Source organism: Sebastes umbrosus, chromosome 16 (genome assembly GCF_015220745.1).
Source record: "Sebastes umbrosus isolate fSebUmb1 chromosome 16, fSebUmb1.pri, whole genome shotgun sequence".
Lineage (NCBI taxonomy): Eukaryota > Metazoa > Chordata > Actinopteri > Perciformes > Sebastidae > Sebastes > Sebastes umbrosus.
Window position 1 is genome coordinate 22,931,379 of NC_051284.1, and position 20,581 is coordinate 22,951,959.

A 20,581-nucleotide genomic window follows, 5' to 3' on the forward strand; every position below is an offset into this window, starting at 1 on the left:
TTACTTATTTACTTACTTATTTACTTATTTACTTTCTTTCTTTCTTTCTTTCTTTCTTACTTATTTACTTACTTATTTACTTATTTACTTTCTTTCTTTCTTTCTTTCTTTCTTTCTTATTTACTTATTTACTTTCTTTCTTACTTATTTACTTACTTATTTACTTATTTTCTTTCTTACTTTCTTTCTTTCTTTCTTTCTTTCTTACTTACTTATTTACTTATTTTCTTACTTATTTACTTACTTACTTTCTTTCTTTCTTTCTTTCAGAAAAAGGTTTCCATAATAAGGACATGAATAAGTGATATAGCTTTTTATCTGAAAAGGGCCATCAGTTCATCAGTTGCCAATTTGGAAAATTCCAAATAAATCTGACAATGTTAGCGAGACCTTTAAAATACTATCATACCATATGAGGTATCTGAGATGGGTGTCATGCCTTTACCCTAGTAGATAACCACGTGGTAGAGAGGTGAATTGTTACTTTCACTGCTTGGATTTGCTCCAGAGGGCGAGGCAGAGAAAGAGAAAGTACAGAGAGAAAGTGGGGATTTTTTTTTCATAGTATTTTTCCACAGGAAAGATTTCTGGATCAGTCAAATTAGTGAGTTTAGTTTGCTGTTAATGTGGAAAGACGCGCCTCCTCCTCCTCTGTGCGTAAAAAGGCTGGACAGACAGACAGACAGGACGCAGCTCCACGCACCTGAGAGCGCGCAGCCTGCAGACAGACAGACAGACAGGCAGGCGGACAGGTACACAGAGGAGTGGAGCCGGAAGAACGAGCAGGTCGACTTGTCCTCGTAGTATTTATTTTTCCTTTCCATAGTAACTCCAGGCGTTTTCTTAGATTACATCTCTGCTCTTTCTTTTTTTAGACGCGATTTCTTTATGAAAGTGAGGAAACATGACAGAGCAAAGCAAGAAGCTGATTCTGATCGTGGTGGATATTCTTTGTGTCTTCGTTGGTGAGTGTTTCTCCACTCCTCCTTCCTGACAACATGGCTGAAAATGTGATTAGTTTCAGGCTGTGTACAGCTCACCTGGTGTGCGTAAAGTTGTGGGTTTAATTTATAGATCTATCCCAGATAATCCACTTGTTGATTCTGCACTAGAATAAAAAGTTATTGACTCTTGTTTTAAAAACTTGCACAATATTCTGTTGGGAAAAAGTAGATCCTCAATCAAGACACCTAAGTGATTCATGGTTTTCTGCACTAGAATAAAAAGTTAATGACTTATTGTTTAAAAACTTGCACAATATTCTGTTGGGAAAAAGTAGATCCTCATTCAAGACACCTAAGTGATTCATGGTTTTCTGCACTAGAATGAAAAGTTATTGACAAAAAACTTGCACACTATTCTGTTGCAAAAGTAGACCCATGACTTGGCAGTGATTGCACACGCTGCAGTATAAACACCATTAGTCTCTATCCAGGTTGCTCTATCTTGTTCAAACAGGCCAAACTGAGTCTTTCCCAACAGTGAGTAAGAATGCTGCTGTTGGTCTCCTATATCCTCCTCCTATCTTTACCTCACTATCTGAGGTAGTGATGAGGGGATGATGCACTCACAATGTGAATTTGACTGCCCCATACTTCGTGTTTGTTGTGTGCCACAAAGTGCAATTTTTGGGGCTATATGTGCATCTCCAGTTGTCTCGTTGATGAATAATTTCCAAGTTCTGTGAATGCATTTCTGCATTTTTTTCTTCCTGCTGCACCCTGTGGCCCCTGTCCTTTTTTAAATGTAGTGCTAGGAGGGAAGAGCAAAGATCATTGTCAATGAATCTCTCTCTTTGTGACAGTTAAAATCCTGTTTTGGAAACAGGAGACCAAGTGTGTGTGTGTGTGTGTGTTGAGAGAGGGGTATTTGGTGTATATGTGTGACTACTGTACAGGGAACAAAATGACTTGTTGCAACTTGCTTCTGGACTCCAAAGACCATTAACAGAAGTGACATCTTCCAGCTGTTTGTTGTCACATCTGCTCACATCTCTGACACCGTGAGGTTGTAGTTGAGATGATGAAAGAAGGGAGGGCATCAGAGATGTTCACTTTCCCACCGAGTTTATTTTCTTTAGATGTTTCTTAAGGAGGTGAAATATATGAGGTTGAACTAGAACTTTCCTGAAATGGAATCTCTGTGAAGGGCAGCAAGAAGAAACGTCAAAGGTTACAACATTTGACGATCCATCTGCTGACTGACAGGGAGGAATGATAATGACCGTTCTGCTGTTCAACCCTCCACACTCAAAGTGTGTGTTCATGTCTGTGCACAGCTAATGATGAGACCACTGTCAATGCCCTGGGTGTCCATTTTGAAGGGGAAAAGTGTTTTAAGCTTTAGGGATGTAATAAAATAAATCCATCTGCCTTGCTGTGGCTAAAGCTGGCATAAAGGTGAGGTGAAGATGTCTTGGACATTTAGACAATCATAGGATTTGTCGACTAATCGATTAGTTAATTTAATCGAGAGATCTGTAAAACTGAGTTTCTCCACAATCACACAAAAGCACCACTTTAAATCTTGTGTTTACCAGAGATGTGCTCATAAGTTTTTCAGAATGAAAAAAGCATAAACTAATCAAATAAAGAAAACGTATACAGTAGTTGACCGAGACTAAAATGATAGATTAGTTGATTAATTGACTAAAAGCAGGCAGCCCTTGGAAATCAGATGTGATGACTCATCAGATAAAGATTTCGCAGTCGACAATTTCTTTGGCTGACTAAGCTTCAAGTTCATGTTTTTATCACCTCACAATCGAGGTGTATCAGGGATGTGAAAGTGTGTGCGTCAGTCAGTCAGTCAGTCAGTCAGTCAGTCATAGGGGGTAAGTTAGTTTACAGCCTGTGAAAAGGGAAAGTGTATGATTTGTGACTCATTTTGTTTGAGTCTCTTAGAGGTGGTTGGTAAGATCAGAATTTATTTGTATCATCAAATTGTATGTGTCCTGTAAATTCAATTGAGAAACTTTAAACTACTGAGGCTTCAACTAACGATTATTTTCAGTGTCGATTAATCTGTTGATTTAATTTTCTCGATTAAATGATCAGTTATTTGTTCTAAAACATTTCAGAAAATGGTGAAATATGACGATCAGTGTTTCCCAAAGCCCAAGATGACGTCCTCAAAAGTCCTGTTTTGTCCACAACTCAAATATATTTAGTTTACTGCCATAGAGGAGTGAAGAAACCAGAAATTATTCACATTTAAGAAGCTGGAATCAGAGAATTTAAACGGTTAATTTAATAGTTGACAACTAATCGATTTAATCCTTGCAGCTCTTAAAACTACCAGATGAAAATCAGTACTAATAAACTCAAATATTGTAATAGTTTAAAGGAGATATACCTCAATATGAGTACATATAACCATATAATGTATAAGGGATCTGTGCTTAAGGAAACACTTTGTATTAATGTGATGACCAAATTAGAGCTGCAACAAGTAGTCGGTCGCAAGAAAATTAAGTCAATTTTCATACAAACATTTTGAATATTTGATGATTACAGCTTCTCAAATGTTAGAATTTTCTGCTTTTCCTTGTCTTGCATTATAGTAAATTGAATATCTTTGAGTTTGCGACTGTTTTGTTGGATAAAACAGCACCTTTGTTTACATCCCCCTGGGCTGTAGGAAACCGTGATGGACACTAATCTGCAGATTAATCAATAATATTAAAACTAGTTATTAGTTGCAGCCTGAGACCAAACAAGTAGAATGAGTCAAAGTTTGTTTGTTATATAGCTGGAGCACACAAATACTGTAAGTATGGCTGCAACGAAGCGTCAGAAAATTGTGGAAAATCGCCATCAAAAGTCCAAAGTGAAGTTGTCATATTGCTTTTTTCTGCCCAATCAACAATCAAAAGTCCAAAGATATTCTATTTGCTATGACTTTTAAGACGAGACAAATCAACATTTGAGAAGCTGAAACCATCTTAATATTTAACAGACCAGGAAAATACTTTTTAAAAACATAATTCTCCATAATTAATCTTATATCACAATACTGATATTGTATGGATTAACTTCCCAGCTCCAGTGTGATTTTCATCACAAGATGTTACTGCTTTGCCTGCGTGTGTTTTCATAACCAGGTTTATGATAACGGGCTTATCTCACTACAAACTTTAACACTTTATCCATCATTTTTTTAAATTCCCTCCTTTTAATCATTGCATCTTTATTATTTTACTCCCTTGTTGCGTTTTGTCTGTTTTCATCTCGAGAGTGTGGAGGGTAAACTGTTATCAGGTTTGATCCCCTCCCGTTTAAAAAAAGATGTGTGTGATATATTGCAGGAATGTGCTGAGTGTCCAGATTGTAACTGTGTTATATTTCTCCCTCTTCCCCTCTGCAGTCAAACCTTCATCCTGCCATTTGTTATCACTGCACACAGTAGATACAACACAACTTGCAAGTGTACACACACACACACACACTAGTGCACATCCAGGTCTCACTTTGACACCGGGGTGCCACCCAGAACAGACCGTCTGTTGTTACACTGTCAGTTAAGAAATTTAGGCCACAGTTATATTTCACAGTCGCATTATCAAGAATGAAAAAAAAAGAAAGTACTTTCATGAGAACAGACCGCTCCGTTCATCTTTTGTTTCGCTTTTTCTCCGGTATCTTTTGTGTCCTAGATGTCTGTCCAGGTTATGTGGCCTATATTTCTCACACTTTCAAAGGCAATAATAATCAGGTTTTGGTGATACTGATCTTGTCATTTAATGTTTCCTGTTTTAAAGGAATAGTTTGAAATTTGGGGAAATACGTAGGACTGCAACTAACGATTATTTTCATTGCCGGTTAATCTGTCAATTATTTTCCTGATTTAATCGATTAGTTGTTTGGTCTATAAAATGTCAGAAAATGGTGAAAAATGTTGATCAGTGTTTCCCGAAGCCCAATATGTTGCCTCAAATGTCTTGTTTTGAAACCAGAAAATATTCACATTTAAGGAGCTGGAATTGGAGAATTTTTACTTCTCTTCCCTAAAGAAATACTCAAACCGATTAGGCCTAATCAATAGTTGACAACTAACTTAATAGATTAATCGTTGCAGCTATAGAAATATGCTTATTTGCTTTCTCTGGCAAGAGTAAAATGAGAATATTGATATACTCATGTCTGTATGATAAATGTGAGCCAATGCAGCCAATAAGCTTAGCTTAGCATAAAGACTGGAAACAGCTAACCAGGCTCTGTCTGAAGGTTACAAAATACGCCTATCAGCAAAGATGATAGAGCTCACTAATGAAGTTAGACTATATTTCTTTTGATTCTTATAAAAACCAAAGTGGAACAACATTTTGTAGATGATACAAGGGTTACGAGTGATCGGGTGGTGAAGTGGTGGTATTGAAGTCACCCGCCAGAACCAATCACGAGCCAGGCACGGCTACAGCTTGTCAGCAAGAGAGACTCACAGCTGCCAATCATGTCGTCTCACCCCCTTTTTATAGCATCAAATAACTAATTAAAATCAAACTTATCAGAAAAATGAACACTTAAACATACACCAACGTGATAAAAAATACAATATCTTTGAGAAAAATGTATTTTACGTGTACTTTGACATTTTAGTTTGGCCCATGTCCCGTCCACTAACATGGAGGAGGCAAGATTTATGACCTATACTGCAGCCAGCCACCAGGGGGCGATCCAGATGTTTTGGCTTCACTTTTGGGGAGCTGTCATGTCGTTCATCTTTATATACAGTCTGTGGTTTCAGGTCTTTGTGCAAAGCTAACCTTTTTCTGACTTCAGCTAGCTAGCTTTATATTAGCTAACAAAGATAATGGCAAAAAAGCTAATGAACGTATTTTCCAAAATGTAAAACAGTTTTTTTTTTTTTAGAGTCTGTTCCAACAAAGCTGAACAAATCCATCTGAAGGAACTGTCTGAACTTGGACACCGTGTTTTAATGCTGTTTCCTCTCAGTTTTAATGGAGTTTGTACATTATGAGACACTGAAGAGCTGTCGTCTTTCCGGCTGCCTGTCAGCAAGACGGAGCCCAGCTGCTGCTGCACTTGAGCTAACTGAGATCACAGTTTCACCATCACTGTTTACAACTATTTATGACTCTGGTAACTCCTTTTTGTTTCGGTTCAGGTACTTTAGTCTGCTCCAGAGTCTAATATAATGATGCCAATAATTTTCACATGAAGTTACAAAATCGGACAAGTTAGATTTACTGTCTACTTTTTGATATCCACCAATTTTACTCCATATGATGTATTCACACGATACATTTTGTCCCAGGTTTGATGTCTGTGGAGCCAAACTCCAGTTCGCTGTAGTCAGAAATATGGACGGTTCAGGTCAACGACCTCCTAAAACTTCAAATCAAATACCAGTCATTCTAAAAATGCACATGTCAGTCAGATGATTTCAGACGGGTCAGTAGCTATTCTGTGAGCTTGGACGACTCACTTCCACATATGGAAATACACGACTCAGAGCTAACTGTAGTATTCAGGATAAATATCAGTAATAAAATCTGCAATATAACACGTGGATTATGGACTGTCCCCACTTTAAAGCTTCTTAGCATTAATTATCTAATTTAGAATTAGAAGTTATGTCTTTTTTTTTATAACTAATATACATTTTTACCATTTTATTTTCTAGATTATAAAACAACTTTGACAATAACATAATAAGTGTTTTGAAAGCAACCAGTTTTTTTGTTTTTTTTAAATTTGATGTATTGCTGGTTAAAACAGGATGTTGGTGCTGGACAAAGTGGGGTGAGATGGTTCAAAAGTGTCTGTTAAGGTGAACCAGTGTAAATAAAAGGGGCAAAAAATAGTTTCAAAGAGAGTTGTTTCAAAATCCAGTTGTGTTATTAGTGTGAATTTGTATATAAACCTACTGTGGGATGGCGGATAAACCTGCCATGGAAGGTGGTGCATGATTAATCAATTTTGTTGCACAGTATATATAGGGGCTGCATCTACAAATTGCCAGCAAACTAGAATAGAAAATACTTTATTTTCTACTTTCTGCGTGCAAAAATGCCCATTTATAAGTTCCCAGAGTCCAAAGTGACGTCTTAAAATGTCTTGTTTTGTCAAACCAACAGTTCAGAAACCCAAAATATTCAGTTTACTATCATCAAAGACTAAAAAACAGCTGGAGACAGAAAGCATACTGTATGTTGTTTTTTATTTTTTGTAAAAAAGACTTAAAAACAATTAATCGGTTATGAAAAATGTTGCAGATCTGTCGGGATTAATCGACTAGTCTTTTCAGCTCTAGATGTGTACAATGACTTGGCAATGGTCGCTGATGACACTAAATTAACTTTTGTTAACGTGAGAATCGTCAGTGAGAAAAAAGGAAGAGAAAGTGTTGCTTGTGTAGTTCTGAATACAGCCTCGCTCGTACAAGTCGTTACAAGCTTCAGTATTTATCTGAACTGTTTTGTAACAGAGTTGCAGAGGCGACACAGCGAGTGGCTGACAACAGCTGTTGTTATTTGTCTCTGCTGAACGTTATTTATGTGCCATTTTAACATTTTGCTGACATGTTTGAGATGCTCCCCCAACTGTTTTATTGACACACGTGCACACAGACACACACACACACACACACAGTATCTGCTTCTGCCAAATATGTGTCAAAGCCAAGTGGGAAGTGTGTGTGTGTGTTCTGCTCTGACGTTCCTGTGTGAAAATGAAGGAGAGATGCTGAAGAGAAAGTGTGCGTGTGTGCGTGTATTATTGTGGGCTAGCTTCTTGTAAAACACAGCGTAGTGGGGTTAAATTTGACTGCTTGGTTTCAGAAGGTCTTTTCAGTATTTCGGTGGTTTCATGTGAGAGAGGAAGGATTATTTCTGTTTTCTTTAAAGGTCAAAGTTAATTTTACACGGTTGCTTTGCGCACTTCAGTGAGATATGAGCTTCTGCAGGATTGAGTGTTTGAATTATAGACTGCTTGAACATAATGCAAACTAGAAAGTGTACCTCCACCGAGGACAACCGCACAATCCTTTAAATGTACGTTAATAGTAGAAAGTGTTTAGAAATGTACAACCTGCTTTAATCACAAAGTGAAAGATAATCATGGGTCACGTGTGCCAGATTCTCTCTCATTCAAGCGCAGTACTTTAATAAGGTTTGTGTCTAGAAGGTAACCCTCAAATTGTGAAAACTTGCAACAACTCTCGCCCTCGACTCTCTGCCCGATGACTTATCATAACCTTAACTATTCAAGGTCAATGCCTGACATTAATCACCTTGTGAGTTTCGCAATTTCCTTGTTACCTTCTAGACACAACCTTTCATAAGAAACAGGAAATTTTGGAAAATGACTCACAATGTTGAGAAACCTGTTAAAGAATGACAGGATCTGGAGCCACGCCGTTTCACCCAAATCTGTGACACATTAGATTTACTGATAACTAAAATTACCATAAATGAATCAAACAAATAACATCCTTCTTGGCAAAGACATTTGAGTCTAGAGTGCTGCTGGAGTGAGTCCTAAAACCTGGAAATGAGTTAGCATTTAAGCACTTCCGGTTCCCTTGTCTCGAAGTCAGTGTGTTTTTTTGAATGGGTTTTTAGTTAGATGTCTGAAATAAGGTCTGTGGTTAACACAAGTTTAAGAGGTTTTGTTCTATGACATAAAATACGTCAGTAAATATCCCACTTGTGCATTTTGAAGCCTTTATGTGTCTTAAAAAAGGCGGTTGCTAACAAGTGGCTAAATGAGACGACTAAACGTCATCACGCAGACTCGTCCTCCTTTACAGCCTCGTTGTTTATACTCATGCGACCGTGGTGTAGTTCGTTTATAGCCTAACGTTAGCTTTTTACTTCTGGCAATTGCATTCATACTTTGATAATCATAAAAATAAATCATTTGTGAAGATTATCATACAAAACGTGTAAGTATCATAAACGCCCTGGAGCACTCTATAAGTTGCCAGGTTAATATAGTACAGTGTGGCAAAACAGAAAGTAAGAAAACCTTTTCACTTTTTCAATTTCTACTCTTCGATGGGTGGACGAAATTCAGGTCTGAAGGCCTTAAAGTAGTGACGCTCAACCTCCAAAACAGCAATTTACCAAGAAAATGCTTTTTTTCCATCCAGTGTCATGTAGGACTTTCCCAGGAAAAATCCCCAGCCTCACAGGAAATGATGCACTTTCTTTTCAACAAAAGTTTTCCTGGATTTAGTCGAAGATTAACCCCCCCCAACTCCCTTCCCACAAAAAAAAAATCAAGAACAATGATGGCCATTATAGACAGAACTGACACTGGGGAAAACACTGCAATCCCACAGCAATGAGCACCAAAGATAAAACCAAAATAAACAAAAGAAGGAGTTAAATATTGTTTTTCTGAGCACCTCAGTGTGATGTGGAATACTATAGTTGCAAATCCCCGTTAGCTAACAAATTGCAGAGGCACAAATCTCACAGTCGTCGGTTGAGATTTGACCTCAAACAAATGCTCACCTAGAAACACGGTTACCTGTTTCTGTTCCCTATCAATGTCTGTTATTCAGATGTGGACTCATCTTAAGGGCTGAATAACAGGAACACTTTCCACTTCCCGCTGGGTCAGAGGTAAAGGGGAAGTTGTACTTGTGTCTGATCCCAAATTCCATCATGTTTATTTTCTCAAAGTGGAATCGGAGTTGCGCTCTTGCCAGAGGAGATTGTGAAAGCGTAAGACAATACTTTCCCTTCTTCCTTTTTTATCTCTCCTGTGGACGTTGTTTTATTACTGAAGACAAAAACTCAGCAGAAACTTTGTGTGTCTGTGTGCCTCTTTTGAAAGAGAGGTTGGAAGTCATTTCTACATTGTTTGCGGCTGTAAAAGTCCATGTAGGAAAAGAAACTCAACAGCTACATGTAAAATGTCAGAGTAGGATGAAACAAACTGTTACAGTCCACCAAAGAACTTGATTTTCCAGTACTCAAATGCATTGCTGAATACAGTAATAATACCACAGACTAAAAATACTCCTTTTCAAGCTAATGTCCTCCGGTGAAAGTCTTGTTGAAACGGGTATCAAGGAGAAAAATGTACTGAGAAGTGAAAATACAAATGGTGCAGAAGGTTTAGAGTTTAGTTTCACTTTCAGGTAACCTCCAGTTTTCTCCAATTTTTAGACAAGTTAAAGAAAGGATGGATCTGAAGAAGGAAGCAGGTAATAAGAAAGAAGAAAAGGAAAGTTGCACAGGTTGAGAATATTCTCAAAAGAATCTAAAACATTGTAATGTCAAATGTCACTAAGACTTTTACTTTTTAAATGTCCTGTTTAAAGTAAAATCACCAACTTGCAAAGCAACAGGTAACTGTCACCCTAAACTAAATACCTCTAAACTGTACTTAAAGGGACTGTTTGTAAGAATCTGAAATGCTTGTTAACAGCGACACCTGTGGCCGTTAAGTCAACGAAAGTCAGCGTCGGGCTCGCGTTTGTGCTCGCTCTATATAAACATGAACGAGCATCGCTCAAAACAGTGAGGCGACACACGTCAGCTAAAACCACAATATCACTCTATATTTCACCTGCTTGGCAGTAATGTTAGCTGACCAGACGAAGGTCTCTCCATGAATCAATGCTGATCCTAGTGTTGGCTTCTCCTGCTTCAGCCTCCCAACCGCGGCCGGAGGGAACCGGGGAGGCACCGGAGTTTTGGTCGGAGACGATAACGTTACTCGCTGCGGAGCCCCGTCACTTCACAAGACATGGAAAACCTCTGTTGGTCTGGAGGAGCTGCAGAATTTATTTCTGCACAAACGTCCACTGAACATTCACTAGATATTCTCAGAGCTGGTAACTCTTCTGCAGTGTGTAGTGTGCGCGCATGCACATGAGAGTGGAGTGAAATAGTGAGAATGAGCGGTGTGTGAGTGAAGGCAAGCAGGCAGAGGAGCAGAGACTCCATCCCTGGAGACCAAAGCTATGGTCTTCCCCGCGTCCTCCGACCGCGGCCAACACTGTTTAACAGACGGGCTTCACTAGATATAACTTTGCGGTTTTGGTGCTTCCGTGTAGTTTGTGTTGGAGTCTTGTCTGAACAGCATAGCCACACGCGAGCGTACATGGGACACCGACCCGGATAGATTTATACGTGTAAGAAGTTACAAACAGTCCCTTTTAAAGAAAATGGATCAACATTTTGGGATATACTTATTTACTTTCAAGGAAGGATCAATGTGGATCTTATGTGATCGTGTCTAGAAGGTAACCCGCAAATTGCGAAAATGTGCAAAAACTTCTAAATACTGTTTTGAGACTCACTGCCCGACGACCTATCCTGACCTTAACCATTCGAGGTCGATGCCTAACCTTAACCTTATCAAGAAAAGGCAGTGACATTCTGGGTATTGCACTATATAAAAATGAAGTACTTTTCTCCTGGTAGTAAAGGAAACACTGCAGTCTTTTTTTTTTAGTCAATTTGGGGAATGAACCTCGGCCCCCCTCAGCTGGACCCAGCCCCTGGGAGGGGAGGCCGCCCCACCAGCACAGGCCTATAACAACATACCAGGCCTTCTGGAATAATAGAGAAGATAAAAACAGTCCGTCCCACACAGATAATAGGAACTCTCCATGGGCTCGGCTCCCAGAGACTGTTGGTGCATGTTTAATACGAAGGGGAATCGACTTCCTCACTGATTCTGTTGTTAAATGAGCTTAGCAGTGGTTACCGTGTGTGTGTGTGTGTTTTGTAGGCTGTCGCCCAACTCTGTCCACTCACATCTCCGCCTGGCAGTGTGTAGCCACCAGAGACTTGTGTCAAACAAGCAGCAGCCTCTTATCTAAATGTTATCCTGGCACCCTGCAGAATAAACAATGGTTGGACCTCACTTCAAAGAGAAGCTGAGAGCATGCTTGACCTGCTGGAATAATGAACTCTGAGATGTGAAGAGCAAAGTGGGGGATGGCTTCCTCTCATGAAAATACATTATCTTCAATGAGGAAACTGCTTGTCGACAAAGATCATTAGTTGCACTTCAGAAAATGGAACCGATATTACATTCGGCATTGTGGCCTGACTGTGTTCCTCAGGCAATGTGCAGTGACATAAACTAGTGGGTGGGGCAGACTGATAGCTGCTTAAAGAGACAGTCAATAGGAAAAATAAAGCAACATACATGCCAGATTGCACACAATAACATGGACAACTGTATAATCTAATGCATTTCAGTGCACCATTAAATACGGCCTATGATGTAAGGGTTTTGAATTGGACTGCATTTGAGTGTGCAGGTGTTGTTTTATAGTGAGTTTCAGCTCATTGTTTAGTAGTGCTGCAATGCCCATAATTTGTTATCTATGTTGAATTAACCACTGGTACCTGCACGGCAATCACGGTCATATCTAGAAGGTGACTCACAAGTTGGAAAACTCTTGCGAGGTTGAGGTTAGGCATTGACCTTTTTGCAACTTGTGGGTTACCTTCTAGACGCGACCGGTAATCACGGCTGATGTCATTTATTTTCTTCACGAAAAGTGTCATGTGATAGGGACGTGACGAATCAGGGAAGGACATGTTGTGACTGATGGGACTCGATCAAGAAGCGAATGTGGATATCTGCGTCATGGTTTTTAAAGGTCTCTGTTTCTGCCCGCACAGACTAAAACGCAACCCTGGAGTTTTCAACCTAAAACGGCGTCGGCAGCGTTTTCAAACATTTAAAACGCATAAATTTACATGTAAATGTAGCAAAAGTCAATCAAAAACATATTAGTGTTTATGCAGCCTCAGACTCTTGTCTGTAGTAGGAAGCAGAGAAGAGAAAACATCGGCTGTGGATGTTCACACCTGACAGGCTGCCACAGTGTCTATGACCCAAGACGTAATTCACACTCTTGACCAGTAGACATCCGCCTTTGCACACATTTTCCTTTCTGTGTTTGTGTCTTTATGGGGTTTCATTTGGTCTGTTACACAGTCTGGAGGAAGGATGCAGTATGTTAGTGGAGAACCCCTCTTCTGGCATTGCCCAGTAAATATACAGTACAGTTGCAAAAACAAACATTCCTCGCTCTCATGAGCTTCAGGAGTTCAGTGACGAGATCTTAAAAAACAGGAAAAGTATTTAAGAGTTGTAGTCTGGAAGGCTCCTGACATCAGTTGTGTAGATTGGACCATTGTCCCCGCTCAGATTTAAGAGGCAGGTTTATGTGCTTCTGCTGCTGTGCAACTCTTAACTCTGAGTCTTTTGTTTGCACTTGAAGAGGAACTGCAAAATTTAACAAAGACACACAAACAATTTGTCGTTACAGATTTATAAATACAACTGTAGGTTAAAGACCCCTTTGTATCTGTCAGGGTATGTGGTGCACGTATCTTTGTACGCATGTGAGTGTGTGTCCTAGCTCAATCCTCAGCTCCCATGCCCTTCATTGTGTAAACGGTGCCCCGATGTCAAAAGGTCATGGCTGTCTCGTCCCGCATGTTTCCACGGTGACACTCCGTTGACTGACCGCGGCTCGTAGGGGTGAAGTTGTTGCCACTGAGCTCTATACCGATGACAAATTAATTTACTTGGCAGAGTCGGGCCTTCTGCCCGAAGCTGAAAGATTAGTCCATCAGTGTGTTCTTAGCTGTTTCCTGAGCTACAACTCATTGTGTTGCGATTCTCTTGTAAACGCACAGCTGAAGAGGTCAAAGTTGCTCTCAGGATGGACCTGCAGCTCTTAACTTAATGCAGTGTGGCTCTCAAAGATGACAGGCATCACTGTTTCAATCCCTGTGTTCACATATAGCAGTTACAGTAGCTCAACTCTGAAGAACTTTACTTTAAATCACCTATTTAACATTGAGGGGGGGAGGGGAGACCGTTTTCAATCTACGCCTTCTGCGACACAACCCTCTTGACTGACCGATTAAAAGCATTTTGAAACAAAACTCCTCGATCGAGGGTTCTCAAAGTTTAGATGACTGAGTGCCAATTTAGGGAGCCAGAATAAGATTGAGAAATGCACACATTGAACTCCCGAGTTGTCCACCGAAATCCCTAACTTTAGCTAACAACGCCAGCATTGATGCCGGGACATACAGTAATTCCTGTGACACTCGTGTTTGTTTGACACAGTAGAGTATTAAATGTGAGCTACTGAAAGTGAAAGTATTGAAATAGACAGCAGATGATTAAAATATAATGCATGCATCTCATGTCACGTTCAGGGATCACACAAAGCTATGCGATGACGTTTTTCATGACATACTATACTATTACATTTATTGTGCATTTTTATGACATACTATACTATGACAGTTTTTTTTTTTACAACATTTTATGTATAAATATACTTTTTAACATTTTGATGGCATACTATAGTGCCTATAGTACTAATGCTGTTGCTGCAGATATACATATTTATTGCATTATTTTATTCTTTCAGTGTAAGCCACAGTGCTTTATTGAGATATTTTGTGGTCGTGCTTTGTCTTTTACTCAGCAGGGTATGTCAATAACCTAACAAATTTCAGATTTGGTGGAAACAGTGATTCATTTTTGGTGCAGAGATCTAGGAATCTTTTTATGGATTTCTGACAACAACAAAAAAAACACTATGAAACAGGGCATTTTAATACATTTCTACTATGTAAAATCTCTGGCACGTGTATCCCATGATTGTCTGTAACTAACAGTATTTGGTGGAGATCTACATCCAGAAACAGATTAAAATAAAGCATGTACTGTAGTGGAGGTACAGTACATACTCTCTGATTGATTTGTAGTTCATGATTTACTTAAGGAAGGTTTGATTTGCTCATTGTATTATTTTAATTTCTTATTTTAAAATGTATTTTTTTATTTGGCAGTAGAATGGATTTTGTCCTCGTAATACAATCCTCTGTTCTTCCTCCAGCGGCCCTGCCCTCAGCCATCCTGACGCTGATGTATAGTCCGTACCAAAGAGGAATCTACTGCGATGATAAGAGTATCAGCTATCCCTACAGGAGAGACACCATCTCCCATGGATCCATGGCTGCCGTCACCCTCACCTGCTCCATCGTCATTGTTAGTCCCAACATCTTGTCTGGTCTGAGCTGTATTTCAGCACAGATCGTTACCAAAAGTAATTTTTTACCATATTACCTGAAAACCGTCTCTTCTATACGCTCTACAGATCACCACAGGAGAGGCCTACCTTGTGCACACAAAGCGTCTGCACTCCAACTCCCAGTTCAACCAGTACCTGTCAGCTCTTTACAAGGTTGTGGGCACCTTCCTTTTTGGAGGAGCCGTCAGCACATCACTGACCGACCTGGCCAAGTTCACTATAGGTCGTCCTCGTCCAAACTTCTTGGACGTGTGTAAACCGGTCAGCTGTAACGGATACATACTGGAGATCAACTGCACCGGCTACGGTCGCAATGTGACTGAATCCAGGTGAAACACTCGGCTTCTCTCACTGTCTTTATTATTATGAAGTGAAGACAGACTCCAATATTTTGCATTCAAGTTGCTGATAGCTCATATTTGAACTGATAACCTCTTTAAATCATTAAAAAATTAATCATTCAATGTTTTCAAGCCATAAAAAAGATTGTTCAAAAGACATTGCTCTTGGCAGGTTGGACAAATATTATGCAGACATGAGCTGTGCAACATATTGATATATTTAAGTTGATAACCATTTTTATTATCAATTTAACTGTTATATTTACAGTATATACTGTAAAGGTGAAGAGATAGTAATAAATGGCAATCACAAGTTCCCAGAGCTCAATGTGAGTCTTAAAAAATGCTTGTTTTTTTCAGACAAAGAGACTAAAATCAGGAAACTTTTTGCTTCACTTTAAGGAATGTATTATATAAAAAGTTGTTGATTAATTTTCAGTATATTGTTTCTGCGTTGATAAGATTGAAATTGATATACGGGAGTAGATATCATCAGGAAATGTGATTGTTTGAGTCTTAAAATGGTTGTAGTAGTGTTTATTTCCTGGATCAATTTTCTGAAATTAATCTCACTGCTACAGTTGAGCAAAATCAACAGTGAACATCAACTGGCTTGGAAATGATATCCACCACTTGGAAATGATAGTTTCCTGAAGTTGGTAAAATTTCAAAAAGATTACCCAAAGTGACGTCCTAAAATTTCTCTCACATTCATTACCCTCAAAACTTTCAGCCAACAGTGATGTGATGCAGAAAACAAGCAAATCTTCACATTTAAGAAACAGTCTCAACCATTCAATTACTAATTGTTCAGCATTAAACATGATGTTTAATGGCTCAATTTGAACCATTATTAACTAAATAATAATGTTTAAGATAATATTAATGCACATGTGGATCAAAATGTTATATTTGAATGAATTAAGAATTGGTGTATTGGTTTTATCATAAATATGGAATTTGAATTATGTTTTGTTGCTGTTTTGCACCTCAGGTTGTCGTTCTACTCTGGCCACTCATCCTTCGGGATGTACTGCATGCTCTTTCTGTCGGTGAGTGTGTTACCATTTTTTTGCTTGAGACTTTCTATAGCTGTGAAATGTCTGTTTACCAAAGACACCCACGAGTGACTCAAAATAGGAGGGGGTGGTTTACACAGATGCAGGGCTGATATTTGGAAACATCATTGTTTTATAACTACACACTGTACAAAGGCCGGAAGATGACGGTTTAACCCGTGTTAATGTTTAGGAGTGAGATGAAGTCATTACAAAGACATTACAGCAGCAGTTTTATATGCAGCACTGTTCTGTAGCAGACCTCTGACCTTTCTGTGGAGGCAGATGGACAAATCTCTCCTTCTGGAAACAATATTTTCCAGTAAGACAATGCTGTATCTTCTCGTAGCTCATCATTTGCACGATTCCCCACAAAAAACACGTAGTATAGTATGTCGAAAAATTTCATGAAAAAAAGTTATAGAATAGCATGTCGAAAACATTCATGAAAAAGTCATAGTATAGCATGTAGAAAAATTTCATGGAAAAAATTCATAGTATAGCATGTCTGAAAATATCACCTAAAAGTCATATTATATATAATATGTCGAAAAATTTCATGAAAAAAAAATTCATAGTATAGGATGTCAAAGTCTAAAAAAAAGTCATAGTATAGTCTGTCGAAAAAAGTGAAAAAAAGTCACAATATAGTATGTTGAAAAAAGTCATATTATAATATGTCAAAAAATGTCCTGAAAAAAAGTCATGGTATAGTATGTCATAAAAAAGTCATGGTATAGTATGTCGAAAAAAGTCATAGTATAGTATGATGAAAAATAGTCATAGCATATAGTATGATGAAAAATATCATAGCATGTCGAAAAGAGTGAAAAAAGTCCTAGTATGTCGAAAATTTTCCTGAAAAAAAGTCATAGCATGTCGGGGAAAAAAAAAAAAAAAAAGTCATAGTATAGTATGTCAAAAAAAGTCAGTATAGTATGTCGAAAAAAGTGAAATAAGTCATAGTATAGAATGTCGTAAAACGTCATACTATAGTATAATGAAAAGAAATCATAGAATGTCGAAAAAGTGAAAAAAACTCTATGTTAAAAAAAGTCAGTACTGTATATCGAAAAAAAAGTCAGTGTAGTATGTATAAAAAGTGAAAAAAATCGCAGTATATGTCATAAAAAAGTCATAGTATAGTAAGTCAAAAAGTAAAAAAAAATAAATTATATTATGTCAAATAAAGTAAAAAATGTCAAGGTATGTCACAAAATGTAGTATAGTATGTTGAAAAAAGTATAAAAAAAACTCATAGTATGCCATAAAAAATAAAATAAAAAAGCATGTCACAAAAAACAAGACATTCATTTCTGTTAGAATTTAAAGAAAAATATGATTAATTTTCCTCAGAATTTTGCGATAAAATTGGAAATTAAATTTCATATTTTTTAAGAGCCTCTAATTACGTTATATATATAATTAATTTACAATTAAAAGGTTTTAAATTCAAATATCAGTTGATTTTAAACAAGAATATTTTTTTGTGTGTCCAGCTCTACGTACAGGCCCGAATGCAGGGGAAGTGGACGCGACTGGTTCGACCGACCATCCAGTTCTTCCTGGTGGCGTTTTCTCTGTATGTTGGATACACGCGTGTGTCGGACTACAAACATCACTGGAGTGACGTACTGGTGGGGTTGCTGCAGGGAGCTCTCATCGCTGTGCTCACTGTGAGTCCAACAACGTGTTTCTGTGTCATTTGTACAAAAAATATCAATTTTAATATTGAAAGTGGTTATGGTTACAGATGTTTTAAAGCCCGTATGTGCAGAATGTTTATATGATTATAGTGGCATATGGTCAGAAAACATAAAAACGTGTATCTCAGGACTCGAGCCCTGAGGAGCTACATTAGCCAATTATAAAAATGCAGACTTTTAAAACTAGAAACATGTATTAAGTGACCAGAAAAATAGAAACACCTGTAAACAATAACTACTTTAGTAACTTCCGAGAGCAGCTTTTTATGAGCTATATGTTTTATCGGTTGAATCTGTGTTATAACCTGCAACAAGTACAAAAAACGAATCTTTTTGTATGAAAAAGCTGCTGTTGATGTAAGTAGCATAACTATATACACACATCATTTTTACTTTAAATACTGACACATACTCTTCTTCTGTTCTCCAAGGTCCGATACGTGTCCGACTTCTTCAAGCAGCGCCCCCCTGGCTGCACACACACAGCAGAGGTCGAACACCTCGAACGCAAACCGAGCCCGCAGCCTGACTCGCAGCGAGGAAACCACTACAACTACACTGGACCTGTATGAGCTCTTTGCAGCAACAGCAGCAGCTGCTTTTACTAACCTGGGCCTTCACACACGCACACACACACACAACAGCAGCTCCGTTACCAAAGGACCTGTGACTTGTACATAACAATGCAGTAACCACTACCTAGAAATCCAGACTAGACCTGCTCCACTCTGCGATGACTTCCCAACAATTTTACAGCTATGAAAACTCGGAGATTCCCTAAACCTGTTGGAACAGAAGCTCCACCATCGTTTAGTTAGGGTGTGTGTGCTGCAAAAAATGTGATTGTGTTTTTTGTACATGTGTGTGTTCTGTTCAAAAGTGTGCAATGATTTTATGTTTTTTTTTTACTTAATTCAGTGCTGCGTTTACAAGAGAAACGTTTCAGATTTCTGTGGGGAAATGTATGCTGCGAGTTAAACCAAAAAGTGAGCAAAGACTGCTAAAGAGATCTATAAATTTCAAAAACACCAGCCCCCCTAACAAAACGTTCTGTCCTTGAATAGAGTGACAGACCTTGGAGGCTGAATGTTTTCCATTTTGTTGCTTAATGACAAGCAGTCAGATAAGACTTTTATTTTACCTACACTGGAGCTAGATTATATCTGCCTGTTCCTGACACTTTTGTTATTTTTCCTCTGCAGATGTTTTAATGTCTTCAGAGGATATGCATGTGTAACGATGGACTGCTTTAACTATATACATGATTTTGTATCGTGCTAACATTTTTATTTTGTTTATAACTTCTGTATCTTAATAAATTGTGTAGCTTTTTAACAATGCATTACCACTGCTTTGCTGTGACGTTACAGTGCAACTTTTTGAGCTGGCAACATCTGGATGTTTCTTTTTTTTTTATACACACAAACTTCACCTGTGATTGGAAAAGGATGGCCAAAGACAAATGGAGACATTACTGGGGTATAGTCATCCCATAAACCATAATTTTTTCAGTTATAGAACCACAATTTCACACAAACTGCACATCTTCCTTCCCACTTTATAACATGTGTAACCTAATGTGTGAAACTGCACATAATGTAACTTCTTTCCTTCAGCCTGACGATTGTTTTGTGTAGTTTTCTCCATAAATATAAGCCGGCATGACGTCTACGAGTGCTTACTTTAACAAGTAAGGAGTCTTTTTTTGTGAAGCAAGGGAATACTTTATTTTTTTTTTGTCTTCATTTTGCTATTCTCTGCTATGTTCTTGTTGAAAACAGTACATAACACACTGACGCAGGGTTCATGTCTGGACCTGCTGCTGACGGCTCTGGGATTCCTCCGTGCCAAAGGTATGAGGCTTTTAGACCACACCAGAGGTGTGTGTTTTGTTTTTTGTATTTTTTTTTTTTTACATCTAATTGGTTTAAAGTTATCACACTTACTACATCAGAGCGATGTGCATATTTAATTTGTTCCCATCATAGGTATGATCTTCCCTACAGGGGGATTTTAAATGCAGAACCATGCAAAGATCTGCCTCCACCTCAAAACAATGGAGGTGAATTTAATTGAATTTGTGGCGCTCACGTCAATGACAATTTATTTTCCCGGTTAAGGACTTTTCAGACCAAACGCAAATAATTCATGCAAATAAATCGCACGACAATTTAAAGATTCAAACCCATCTAAACCAAAACATTGGCATTTCTTTTTTTTTCCCACAGTGGTTTTGATTTCTGCAAATTTCAGATGCCGATAAAAACAAGCCAACCAATAAGATGTAGACTTTTGCGAATAACAGATTTTCTCGAAGGTAAATGTCATAATTCTGTTCATAACATCACAACAATATGGAGATTGAGCGATTGCAAAATAGTGTCCCCTTCGACAAACAAAGTAAAGATTATGAAGA

The 20,581-nt window shown here is 38.3% G+C and overlaps 1 protein-coding gene across 1 annotated transcript; it reads left to right on the forward strand.

Moving 5' to 3' along the window:
• Positions 1-506: 506 nt before the first annotated feature.
• Positions 507-19,827, forward strand: plpp2a (phospholipid phosphatase 2a). The gene is made up of 6 exons (XM_037747148.1): positions 507-965; positions 14,866-15,017; positions 15,127-15,389; positions 16,396-16,453; positions 17,959-18,135; positions 18,597-19,827. Exons 1-6 carry the CDS (start codon positions 905-907, stop codon positions 18,735-18,737), a joined length of 852 nt encoding a protein of 283 aa, XP_037603076.1. The 5' UTR covers positions 507-904; the 3' UTR covers positions 18,738-19,827.
• The last annotated feature ends 754 nt before the right edge of the window (positions 19,828-20,581 follow it).